General features: G+C 51.1%; 1 protein-coding gene across 12 annotated transcripts in view; it reads right to left on the bottom strand.

Moving 5' to 3' along the window:
* PRRC2B (proline rich coiled-coil 2B) overlaps positions 1-13,592 on the bottom strand; it is a 90,417-nt gene that overhangs the window by 24,387 nt on the left and 52,438 nt on the right. For all 12 annotated transcript variants that reach the window (XR_008290884.1, XM_053204484.1, XM_053204493.1 and 9 more), the window contains 4 exons: positions 9,748-10,063; positions 7,539-7,732; positions 5,180-5,375; positions 130-346 (listed from right to left, as the gene is read on the bottom strand). Coding sequence is in view for 11 of the 12 variants with exons in the window: in XM_053204484.1 (XP_053060459.1) it covers positions 130-346; positions 5,180-5,375; positions 7,539-7,732; positions 9,748-10,063 (923 nt within the window). In the remaining variant the exon portion in view is untranslated. The remainder of the gene's footprint in view (positions 1-129; positions 347-5,179; positions 5,376-7,538; positions 7,733-9,747; positions 10,064-13,592) is intronic.

A 13,592-nucleotide genomic window follows, 5' to 3' on the forward strand; every position in this document is an offset into this window, starting at 1 on the left:
CCTCCTCGTACTCCCCGTCCACGGAGGACACTGCCTGCGGGGACAGCGCCCCCTCCCGGAGCCCCGCACGAGCAGGATTTGGACATCCTGCCTTCACTTGCAGGCCAGGACGGCCGAGTTCCAGCTCACCTGACATGCATGTCCACGGCCAAAGCGTCGTTTGATTTCGGCTGCGGAAGCGAGTAGCCTTTGCTCTGCAACGCCATGTAGCCCTCTGGGCTCCACACGGGGGCCGGATCGAGGGCGGCCACTTTCCTTTCTTGCAGCGGGGGCACGCAGTTCTGGTCCTCAGAGCGACAGCCAGTCCCACCGAGGGAGTCTTGGGGCATCATGGGTTTCATCAGTCCTGAAGGAGGCACAGGCAAAGAATCACCCCGCATCAGCCAGTGCAGAGAGCCGCACTCCAACCTCGGGGGCAACCCAAGGCCCGAGGGAGACCGTAGTTACCAGTTACCCTATCAGGCGGACACAGCACCCCACCTGCTCGCCATCGCCGAGCCCTCCGTGTTCTCTCAACACGGAACCTCTGAAGGCGCACGAGCACGCGACGGGAGGGGTCTACGGATCCATTCTAAGACCTGTGAAGTCCAACCTGAGCTCCCCCCCATGCTGAAGAGTGCCTCAAACTGGCAAATGGAAACTGGAAATATCTAACTAGAGAGCCCATCACGTCAGCAAAAGGCTAGAGAGGTCAACCCGTCGGCCACGAGGGTCTGTGTGCGGGCAGGGACGCTGAGGTCTCCTGCCCAGGCGCGAGGAAGACCAGCCGTGTGGCCAAGAGGCACACGGACCAAGAGCTGCCGTCTGCAGGCTTCAAACCCCGAGCAGCAAGCCTTAGGAAGGGATTCTGCTTTCAGTTTTGTTTTTTTTTTTTAATGTTTATTTGTATTTCAGAGAGAGAGAGAGACAAAGAAAGAGAGTGCACAAGCAGGGGAGGGGTACAGAGAGGGGGAGACACAGAATCCGAAGCAGGCTCCAGGCTCTGAGCCGTCAGCACAGAGCCCAACACGGGGCTTGAACTCGCTAACTGTGAGATCGTGACCTCAGCCAAAGTCGGACGCTTAACCGACTGAGCCACCCAGGTGCCCCCATCAGTTCCTTTATTTATTTTTAAAAAGATTTAATTTTTAAGTAATCTCTACATCCAACATGGGGCTCAAACCCACAACCCTTAAACCATTTAGAGTCGGATGCTCTCCTGAACAAGCCAGCCAGGTGCCCCAGTTCCTTTTATCTCTAGCCCTAGGACTGACTGCCACACTCCACGTTTTTATACGGTGAATGGGGGTGCACAGATGACAATAAACTGTTTAACGGGCCTGAGGTGATTAAGACACAGAGGACACCTCGGTCCCTCCACACATAAGCTACCAGGGGAAAGTGTGCCACCACCCCCCTCCCCGCCACCGTGGCCTATCTGTCCACGTCCATCAACCTGGGGAGAGTGAGGAGGGAGGTGGTGCAGAAATTAAACGTCTCATCAGGCCTAAGTCTGTGGACAGAGAAAGATCTGATTTTTCAGATACTTTCTTCACAGAGCTTATTAGCATACATACATTTTGTGTGGCTTTTACACAGAGATAATCTGGCCAGAAAACGGCTCTGCGTTAGGCCGGTGCGTTAAAGCTTTCTTTTAGCTCTAGAGCGCCCTCTTCAAATGCCACTGATACGTGACTCCAACATAAAGTTAGTGTGAGTCAGCCGGTGGGGACCCTCTCTGGAACCCTGAAATTACACACCACTCATTAAGTACTCATTATGAGGCACACTGGCTTCTTTTCACAGCTCTTATTACCTAGAAAACCCTGCTACCACAAACGTGCGGGGCAGAATAGGTCATCACACATATCACTTGCAGAGCTGTGTTCCCAAGAAATTGGGAAATCCCCAGGGAGTTGAAACCACAGCCACCGGCCAGCGCCACAAGCCGGTGCTTCCTGGAGGGGAGCAGGGGAATACACCTGTCAGTCCTAGTAAGCATGGGCTTGGACTCTGACCCCCGGCAGCACAGGGGATGGAGCTTTCTGCACAAGGAGAAGCTGCTCAAGACAGAGGCCCTCAATTCAAAGGCAGATTTAAAAATCCATGCTCTTTGGGGCACCCGGGTGGTTCAGTCGATTGAGTGCCTGACTCATGATTTTGGCTCAGGACATGATCTCACAGTTCGTGAGTTCAACCCCACATCAGGCTCTGCACTGGCAGTGTGGAGCCTGCTTGAGATTCTTTCTCTCTCCCCGCCCCTTCCCTGTTCACATGGGTGGCTCGCTCTCTCTCTCAAAATAAACAAACAAAAATATTAAAAAAATATATATATATGTATATATATACACACACATATATATACATATACATACACACACACACACACACACACACACACACACACACACACACGCTCTTTAGTACAGGGAAACAACTTAAGTTTGTGTCCTGGCCTGGGCCAGTTAGGGAAAAATAGTTAGCTGCTAGGAATGTATAACTGTGCTGGCTTTCATGCAGGTTGTGGGGAGGAGGGTTTAGATGCATTCCCCAAGAGTGGTCCAGAATTTTCCCAAGTTAGAATAGCAAGGGGTTCTAGGAAGGCAAGAGAAAACATAACTGGAGAGACAGACTCTCCACTGGAGCTGTACCGGATCCCCACAACAAATACAGCTCTGTTGAAAATGAGCTCACAATCCAAAATTCCCAGCATGTGTGGGAAGCTGCCCACCACTAGCCCACAGTGAGCCCACAGGGTTACCTGCCTGAGAACTTCAGATAACAGAATAATAAATACTAGAAATCAGGTTTTAAGTTATTAAAAGCATAAAAAAGGAATTAAAACCTTAAGAAAAACATGACACACACAAACACACACACACTAGAATTGACAAAAGAAATTCCAATAATAAAAAATATAGTCACTGAAAAAATTCACTGGGCAATAAAATTAAAAAGAGAGAGAGAGAGAGAAATTGGACACAAGCAGAGAGAAAATGGACACAACACGGGGAGACGAAACCACAGAGGAAAGAGGAGATCTTAAAGAAGCCAGAAAGAACACAGAGTGGGTTCCACAGAAACGAATCACTCTGAGCAGCCACAGAACCAGAAGAAAATGCACTACTACCTTCCTGGCCCTGAAAAAGAGACATGCCAACCCAGAATTCTACACCCAGCTAGAGAAAGGGTGCCATAAAGACTTTTCCAGGCAAAGAAAACCTACTGCCAGAAAAACTTCCTGAAGAACTCGACAGAATGTACTTCACAAAGAAGCGTATCGCACCCAGATGGAACACACGGGAAGGAACTAGTGAAGGGACAGGCGAGTCTGCAGAAGCAGACTGTAGGAAGCAACAGAAACAATGCCCGATTTGGTGGCATAAAAACAAGAACTAAAACTCGAGGGAGAACTCAGAAGACAGACTGATGAGCTCATCAGCTCGGGTGAAGGGTGAGAACGCCCATCAGCCTATGCCAGTCACAGGTGCGTATCAGAACGTCACGTAACCACTAACACAGTACAAACAGCACGCAGAAGTAAAACAACCGGAAGCATAGGAAAACTTGATCCAAAAAAAGGAAGAAGAAAAGTAAGAAAGGTGGGATCAACAGAAAGTATAAAGTAGGACAGCAGAAAATCCGAATATCATAATCCCCCCAAATCCAAAGAGAGGCACTTTGGCAATTACAGTCACAGATTTTCAGAGTGGGTAAAACCATACGCATCTTGTACCTACAAACGCCCCCTGCAAAAAAGGGCTCAGGGAGGCGGATGGTAAAAAGATACCAAATGAATCTTCATCAAAAGAAACCTGGAATGATGACATCAGTATCAGACACAGTGGACAGGAGAGGTGGAAAGCACAGTTAAGGAGGACAGTGCTGTGTGAGGATAAGGAGAACGAGATACATCAGTCCAAACCTGTTTGCTTCCAGAGAGAGCGAAGCCCGACAGGCTTAGGGATTCAACACACCTACAGTCACAGTGGGAGATTCTCACGCACCTCTTAGTAAGTGATGGGGGGGGGGGGGGGTTAACAAATCGTGATGGATGTGAGAGAAACTCGCACAGCACAGCCAGCAAGTTCGATGGAATGGACCACATCCAATTGGAGAATATTCTTTTCAAGAAAACACAGAATGTTAAATAAAGAGTATGTAATAGCCTACAAAAAAAAAATCTCAACAAAACACCAAGCAATCTCGATCGGGAGCTAGCTGGCATACGAATGCCCTTGAGTGAAACCTGACCTGCCACCTGTTTTTAAAAATAAAGTTTTACTGGAAAGCGACCAGACTCGTTCAATCACTATCGTCTTTGGTCATTTTTGTTCTACAACAGCAAAATGGAGTAGCTGTTCAAAGCCCAAAATATTTATTATCTGGCATTTACAGAAAAGCTTCCTGACCCCTGTTCTAGATCATACAGACAATGGTATCTGACCACAAAGCAGCCACGTTAGAAATTAACACCATCCGGATATTCTTAAAACTCTGTATTTGGAAAATTTATGCCATACTATTAAAAACCATCAACCAAAGAAAGGTAACAAATCAAAATCTGACGGGCACTGAAAACTGTACAGTAACAAAAATGCTGTATCTTAAAACTCCTGTTCATAGCAATTTACAGCTAAAGTAATACTTAAATACTTACATCTAAAAATCAGAAATTACTGGGCTAAGTATTCGGCGCAATTACAAAAGAGTACAATACTTTCAAAGGAATTAATGAGGAAAATTAATGAAATAAAAACCAAATAAGATAAAAGAATTAAGAAACCCAAAAGTTGCTTTTTAAAAATGGCATTTTAAAAATGGGGAGGAGAAACCAAGGAAAAAAAAGAGAGAAGTCACAAAAAAACACTATGAATGGAAAGAGAGATACCCTTCAGTAAGAAAAAAAAGAAAGAAACAAGAAAAAAAAAAGGAAAGAGGAACAAAAGGACGTTGCAGGGACATCAGAACTAGTTAAAACAACACATAATGCATCATCAGAAAGACTCTGCCCAGTAATTCTTTGCGACTGGTACTATCCATGCCCTCATGGTGCCAACAACAAAGTTCAAACTCAGACTGGTCACGTGAGTTACAGGAGCGGCCAGACCGGATCTGGGCGGGCCTAAGTCCCGAAGCAACACCCCAAACACCACACCGTCCTGGACTCCACTGGTGTGGCCCACTGGGGCTCGCTTACCCGAGGGATGGAGGGCGGACGGGTAGAAATCCACTGGGGCCCGAGTGGGCGGGATCCGTGGGTCCATGTAGGAAGGCATCATCATCCACCTGGGATCAAAGCCCAGCATTTGGGGGTGGTGGGGGTAGAAAGTGCGCTGTGGGTGGGAAGGTGGGGGGTACACGGGCTGCCAGTGCTGCATCTTATACAGCTGCTCCTGAGCAGACAGAGAGAGAACAGGTCAGACCGGTGCTCGGGGCAGAGACCGTGCAGGTGTATACACGCACATGCACGCACTCTCACACATATACACACTACGCACACACGCACACGCACACACCCCCACCCCCCATACACACACACTCACACACACAGGCACACTAACCCCGGGCTGTAGGAGTCTCTGATGGCTCCCCACAGCTCTCCATGGAACAGCCTGAGTCCCACCAGGCCCCACGCGACCTGCCCGACCACCCACCAGCTTCACTGCACACGACTGCCTGCCCACATGGGGCCCTGGTTGCACACTGGGCCCTCCGTCTAGGAGGCTTCCTACTCCCTTGCATCCCGGCTCATCCCTGCTCCTCTTTCAGGATTCCGCTCAAAACGCCCTTCCTCCGGGCAGCCACCCCGAGTCCCTGGACGAGATGAGGCCCCTGCCTCTGCTCTGCAGCACTGGTCCTTCTCCTCTGTAGCACTGACAGTGGGTGATCGTTTTGAGCTGCCGGTCTCCCTCACAAAACCATAAGAAACTACACGCCGGGTTCACTGTCGTATCCTTGCGGCCTACCACCAGTCACGGCACATAGAAAATCCAGTGCACAAATGGATAAATACCAGCAAAACCTTCAAAATCTGGTCCTAGACCCCGTGGGGGCTCATTTCCAGCCCTGCCCCTTCACATCAGTGACCTCCAGAGCTGCCCTCCCTCTCCAGTGCACCCAGAATCAGCATTCCGGCAGGACCCAGGTGCAGAGTCAGACAAGAAAAGCGGACCGGGCCGCACCCTTCCCATCTGCAAACAAAAAGGCCCGGGCTGGATTCCCAGGACGGCTCTGTGGGCCTCCGCCCAGAGCTCCTCCTCCGTCCGGACCCCAGGCCCCCCGGGAACCTGACCAGACAGTCTGTCTGCCAGGCTCCTTCGGCAGTCCCGGTGCTTTCAGACTCCTTTCTCTTCCCGAAGGACTTACCCGTCCCCGCCCCCCAGAAGCGTTACACACAGGAGCTCTCGCTGCTGTGTCTGGCTGGAGTCACCCCAGAGACCTTCCTGGTCAGTAGTTCTCCACCAAGCCAGGGAGTAACTGCACAGTGCTGGCTCACACTATAAGACCGTCAAAGCACACAAGGAACACAGCTTCGTGTTTACCGCTCAGGACCTGATGAGCTTCCGGAAGACCTCGTAGGGGCCCAGGGGAAGGAGGGTCTGGGGTGAAGGTTTTACAGGCAACCAAATGAGATTCTGGAAAAGGCTGGAGATGCTGGAGATCCTGATTTGTGTCCCTAAGGCACACATGTTCTGCACCGGGATCGTTGTTATTAAGGATGATTTACTGCACATCTAGCTGCTGGGCTACGTGATGTCCACGTTTCATCTGTTTCCCACCCGAGTGCACTGCTCATCAGTAATCATCTGTTCCTTCATTTATCACTCCTGGAACACACACAATCACCAACGGTGCTTCCAGCTGGCCACCAGAGATCGGTACGATTACAACCATCACCCACGTAATCTTCTCTGGGGCAAAGAGCAGGTCCCTTTTAAAGTTCACAAAACACTAATAAAGATGACACTGATAACGCCGATCCACCAGAATGCAGGTGCCACAAAACCCTCGCTGCCCCTCTGAGGCCGGTACTCGTTGTTCCTGGGCCACCTGAGGCCACACTCGACCCGAGAAGCTGCACGATTAGGACCAGGATGCACAGCAGTTCAACTCAACCCCTACAAACCCCAGTGCTTATCCCAAGCTAGTACACCTCTCTGCCAGCTTTCCAAGCCCTCCCGGGCTTCCTCACTCCTTGGGACGGTCCCAGGGCGGACAACGCTGGCCTATGGACAGGCTGCAGTGCACTGCTCTGAACGAAAACACCACTCTTCAGCGAAACTGCACTGGGTGAGTGCACACCCCGCTGCCACTGCCTCACCAACACCAGACAAGGGAAGACGCCACCAACAACCGTTCTATTCATCCACGGGAGAAATCACTCGGAAAAACAAAACACGGCCAGGGATGATCTTCCAAGGCTGTAAGTTTTCAGGTGCAGCCCCTAACATCCGTGCCAGTGATGGGGATATTCGAGTTGTTTCTTTTCATCGAAGGGGGAGGGGACCAGAGGAGGAGACAGGGGACATCCACACTCAGCAGTCCGATCTGTTTACCTGCTGTTGCTGCTGCTGCTGGCGCTGGAATCTGGGAGGAAGAGACTTCTGGTACTTGCTGAACTCCTGTGCAGGGGACCCAGCCTCCCTGGCGCCCTCCTCACTGCCGCCACTCTGAGCCACAGCTGGAGGAGCCGCGGGGGCTTCTTCTGAAAACGTGTTGGGGGTTCCCTGGGCAGGAAACTCAGGGGAGCCTAGAGGACAAGTAACCAGAGAAATGGCTGCGGTGAGCTCACAGAAGCCGGGCCAGTCAAACGTTTACGGCAAACGCTTGCTCTCGCTGGCACGGACGGTGCACGAGGCCATGGACTCCCCACGACGCCATCGCTTCAGAGGTGAGAGAGAGCTAAGGGTCGAGAGGTCAGAGGAACCACCAGGGTTCCAGAAGAGAAGGGTTCTATCGAAAAGGACCCCAGTAAATGAGAGAGCAGCCACCAGCTCGGCGATAGCCCACAGCCATCACCTGAGCGACATGAGTCAATGCAGCCAAAGGCCGTGCTGGCCACCAAGTCAGCACGCGTCCCCTGGCTGGTTGCCTCATCTGTAAAGGGAGGACAGCAACTCTGTCCATCCCACAGGCCTTTGTGAGCCTTAAGGGAGACAATCCATGCAAGGCCGGTAGCAAGTGTTCCACACAACTTCCCATCTGTACACTCTCTGAAATTCCCTTCTTCCTTACCTCAAGCCACCTTTACAGCTTTAACGAAGTAGAAAAGACATCGGCATTCTTGATTTTACTGCAGGGGACACCCAAACCCTGATGCAAAGCCTCAGGGACCCAGCGGTGCAGCACAGGGGGAACACGGAAGAGCACAGAGCAGGTGCCCACACACCCCGAAGGCCAGTCTCAATTGGACACACTCACACCATGGCACCCGCTTCCTGGACTCTCCACTGCCTGTCTCAGCGAGTGTGGACACCAGCACAGGCTGCACTCGGGCCACAGTGAGAGGCGATGGGCAGGACAGTGGCGGTTTCTCGGTGTTCCTTGGCCAGAAGGGGGCTGAGGACCAGCAGACCATGACCATTGAGTAAGACCCACCTGAGAAGCTTTCAGGGTCTGAAACTAACATCAGGCCCCTCTCTCCTAAACAGAGTTGGTTTTAGTTCGTTTAAGAAGGTCCCAAAGAACAAAGCTGGTCACAAAGAACATGTTCTTTACAACTGCTACAAGGCACTTTCCGACGTGCAATGCTGTTCGACATCTCTTATGGAGCCGTGTGGATCCAGCCCTCAGAATCCAGGCCAGGAAAAACATACTCTAACAAACAGGCGGGCTTCTCCCCAAGGTCACAAAGATACTTTGTGGTTCTCTCTCTCTCTCTCTCTCTCTCTCTTTCTTTCTTGAGATACAGTGTGTGCATGTGCGAGCACAAGTGAAGGAGGGGCAGAGAGAGAGGGAGAGAGAGAATCCCAAGCAGGCTCCGTGTTGTCAGCACAGAGCCCAACTTGGGGCTCGATCCCACGAACATGAGATCATGACCTGAGCAGATATCAAGAGGTGGACGCTTAACCGACTGAGCCACCCCGGCGCCCCACTTTGTGATTTTGGTTTTTTTTTTAAATGTTTATCCATTTTTGAGAGAGACAGAGAGACAGAGCATGAGCAGGCGAGGGGCAGAGAGAGAGGGGAGACACATTCCGAAGCAGGCTCCAGGCTCTGAGCCGTCAGCACAGAGCCCGACGTGGGGCTTGAACTCACAAACTGTGAGATCATGACTTGAGCTGAAGTCAGCCGCTTCACCGGCTGAGCCCCCCAGTCGCCCCACTTTGTGATTTTGTTAAATGAACTCAGAGGACCCCGGGCTTGCATTGAGGCCCGCCACCATCTGCATCTTTGGTTGAGCAGTGGCAGGGGTGAGAATGGCCACGAGGTACGGAATGACAACCAAGCGGGCAGCGCGCACACTTTCCGTATCTAGAAGCTGCACGAGGTGCTTTCTGTACGTTATCTCACGTGCCCCTCAGCGTGTGGCAAAGTGCGTACTAATTCCAGCCCATTTTACAGCTGAGGGAACGGGCACCAGGGAGGCGAGTGGCCGCAGCCAGCCGGTTTCAGTCCCTGACACGGGACGTGAACCCATGCCGAAACTCAACAGCCGGTGCTTCCCCGCCCCCTCCAGCTGCCCGCCACAGGCTGAACCAGTAAGGCAGGGAGGCACCCACAGCCTAGGGTGTCCAGTTGATGGGACAAGGGCCCAGCGCCTACCTTTGCGGACAGCAGGGCCATTCTCCTGTGGGGGCACCTTCTCGGTGCCTGGAGATCGGGGCACTTCCTTCTCTGCCGGTTTCGGGGCCTCGCCCGCCTTCTGAGCCTGCTTACGCTTCTGGTCCAGCTGCTTGAGCTTGGCGGCACAGGCAGCCAGCCTCTCCTCCCGTGCTCGGCGCTCCTCCTCCTCCCGGCGCTTTCGGGCTCGTTCCACGGCCTCGGACATCTCTGACTGCACAAACTTCTGCCGCGGAGGTGGCTTGTCCTCTTTGTCCTCGACAGACTGTTGCCGGAACACGCTGCCCAGCGAGGACTTCTGCCGAGAGAAATGAAGTCTGCTGGAACAACAGACCCCAAACCCAGGAGACGGGGCCACCCCAGCATGGGAGCAGTTCTGCTTCCCAAGATCCCCGAGCACCTTCGAGAGGCAGCAGTCACGCACGCCGCGGACCTGGGTCTCCAGGCCCTTTCCTAACCTGCAGTGAGGTCTGGGCAAGTGTCAACCCTCCCTCCCTTAGCTCCCCACTGTAAGCTGGGGATAGAGGAGGCCCTCGGGATGGTGGGTGTGCAAGGAAGGATTTGCACCACACTCTGCATGGTGACCGACAAAGAAAACAGCACCCTGGTGCTCCCACCACCACGAATGGGCACACAAGATAAGGGCCTCCACGGCTACTGGACGGGAGCAGGGACCACACGCTCATCCCCCGAGTTGCAAAACGGCTCTAGTCTTTCTCCCGTAAAAATACAGAAACCTCTGGGAATAAAGAGGTACGAGAAATTAAAATGCAGTCAGATCGACGGTTACAAAGTGACGCTTCATCTAAAAACATCTCTTCTGGCGACTTCATCCACTCCTGAGTCTCTCTCACCGGTCACCAGTTACCGGACAGCAACAGAGAGAAGCCCATTCAACACCGGGAAGGTTCCTCCCTGATCTGCAGGGAGCACCCAGAATATGCACCAGCACGGACGACGGCCAAGTTCAACCGATCCCCAGCCACTGGAACTCCAGCGAGGTGACCGTCACAACACACAGCTTCCCATTCTGAGTGCTAGTGACGCACAGAAGTGTCACGAGTCCTCAAACATAAACAAACACGGTCTGGGCCTTCTCCGGTCTGCTCGTGAACCCTCCGCAAAAGCGCTATGTGACACGTTGACCGCAGTCAAGGACTTTTCCTCCTGAGAGCTGGCTTCTCATAATCCAGAGACAACGGTGACAATTGTAAAAGATCAGAAACCTCTGACCTGGAAGCGAAAGTACTTTCACACGATGTAACTGGGGCCGACGTGTGCACTGTCCTTCACGTGGCCCTTGACCAGCTCCGGCCGCGCTCTGTAGCGCTGGGCACAGTGGCACCACAGAGCCTCCACCATCAGCCCCCGGTGCTCCCAGAGAGGAAGGAGCAGCACTCAAAGTGTATGAATACTTCCATCGAGACGGCTGACGTGCCTTTCTGAACTCCCGACAGTAGCTACCATTTCATAGACTCCATGCTCTGCAAAATACTTGGAACTTTTCAGAAATTGGAATGCAGAAAACTACATTTTTTCTTTCCCGACTCAGTTAATTCACATTGTTATGAGATCAAAACGAAATCTTCTTTGAATACTCACCAACCCCAACATATGAACGAAATTTGGATTCATTGCAGGGTAATTTCCAAGAATAGGTCTGTGTCAATTTGTTTTTTAATGTTTGTTTATTTGAGAGAGAGAGAGAGAGAGAGAGGGAAAAAGAGAAAGAATCCCAAGCAGGCTCTACCCAGTCAGCACAAAGCCCAACGCGGGGCTTGATCTCATGAACCTGGGAGATCATGTCCTGAGCCAAAATCAAGGGTCAGATGCTCGACTGACTGAGTCACCCAGGTGCCCTAGCTCTATGTCAATTTTGTTTCGTTTTTGTTTTCCCCTGTACCTAGCACAGTGCCTGGTACTCAATTTTAAAAAAACAAACAAACCTGAAGATAAAGTATTTTCATTTTGTAAGATATGGAACCAGACTCCCTTAAATGGCAAAGTGCATTAAAAATGGCAAGTTTTGGGTGCCTGGGTGACTCAGTCAGTTGGGAGTCTGACTCCTGATTTCGGCCCAGGTAATGATCTCATGGCTGGGCCTGCTTAAGATTTCTCTCTCTTTTCCTCTGCCCATCCACTGCTGGTGAGCTCTCCCTCTCCCTCTCAAAAAAAAAAAAAAAAGCAAGGTTTGTTTTGGGGTTTTTTTCCCCCAAATATATTTAAATTAATGCCTTTTCTACCCCTAATACTGTGCCTCCTGCACAATTCAGTCCCAACGTCATGAAGTCATGAAGTGTGGCACGTGTGGCACCAGGAAGTCATGGTGGCTAAGAGCAGGTGGTCAGAACCCGGGCAGGGAGAGGAGGATGTCCGTGTGGAGACGTGGCTGGTGTGGGAGTGAGAGCCCCATCAAGCTGGGTGAGGAGGCAATTCATAAGGAGAGGTGGCCTAGAGGGGAGATTCAGGGCATCTGTGGGGTTGGGAGTGGGGGAACGACACAGATGGTTGAGTGAGTGAGGAGGGCATCTTTACAAGGGAGAGAGGGTGGGGGCAGAAATGGGAGACGGGTCACGTATAGGGGAGCTGATCGAGGAAGTGTGAATACTGGGGACAATGGGAACAGGTGTCTCACTGTTGGAGACAGGAGTTACAGATACGCGGTGGGAGAGAACTAGGTTGGAATGTGTGGAACCAGAGATATAACTGTGAACTCATAGTTCTCCACGCAGATATAGAAGTAAATAATAAAGACAACACGAACATGTATGTACGCGTGCACGCACATATCTATACACACACATTTCCTCACTCTGTCCACCAAAAGGACCCAAGAGCAGTGAGCATTCCTGGTGACCACATATTGGTTTCTCAATATCACAAGGGCTGATTCCAGACCAAGGCAGGGTAAGGACAAAATGAGCTTGGGAAAGGTTCTCCTGGTGGGCCTGAAAAAAAAAATTTTTTTGAAAGGGAAAGAAAAGAGAGAGAAAAAAAAAAAAAGAAAAGAAAAAAAAGCCAACTTGTCTAATCAGCAAGCAAGGGATTTGCTCCGTAAGGATGAAGACACATAAAGACAGACGCAGCTTGAAGAGGTTCCCAACAGCCAAACCGAAAATACTTGGGGCTTCAGAGCCAACAGTCAGAGGCACAGATCATAACCCATTGGTATCAATAAATAAATTCGAAGTTTCGTAAGAAACAGGACATTCATAGCCTCAAAGTATCTCCCCACAAAATTCTCATCAATTACGAATGTGGAAGAGAGAAACCCCACAGCGTGAAGTTCGGCAGACATTATAACCTTAGTCAAGAGATCAGAGTGAAGGCTGTCAGCAGGTGGGCAGAGTGGAATCAGTGACCTGGCGGGAGGCAACATGAGCCAGTGTCACTCCTGAGAGATTCTAGCCACAAACGGAAACCTTGAACCTAATCGTGAGGAAGCACCAAACCAACCCCTACTTGAGGTACATTCTACAAAATAACCGGCTTACAGTCCCCACAAGTGTCCAAGTCCTGAACGTTAAGGAAGGCTGAGGGGCTATCCTAGACTGAAGGCGGCATGTGACTCTGCACCGATTCTTCCGTACAAAGAACATCAGCGACACAAGTGGTACAAGACGGAGGGGGTCTGGGGATCAGATGGCAGTGGTTATCGACGCTACCTTCCTAGTTTTGACTGAGGTCACCCAGGAGGTAGAAAATAGATGCCAACGTGTTCTGCGGTGACAGGGCCTGGTCAGCCCAGCAACTTACTCTACAAAAGGTTCAGAGAAAAATATTCTTTGTATCCAGCTAACTGTTTTTGAAATTTTCAAAGACTTTTT

The sequence above is a fragment of the Acinonyx jubatus genome, chromosome D4 (genome assembly GCF_027475565.1).
Source record: "Acinonyx jubatus isolate Ajub_Pintada_27869175 chromosome D4, VMU_Ajub_asm_v1.0, whole genome shotgun sequence".
NCBI lineage: Eukaryota > Metazoa > Chordata > Mammalia > Carnivora > Felidae > Acinonyx > Acinonyx jubatus.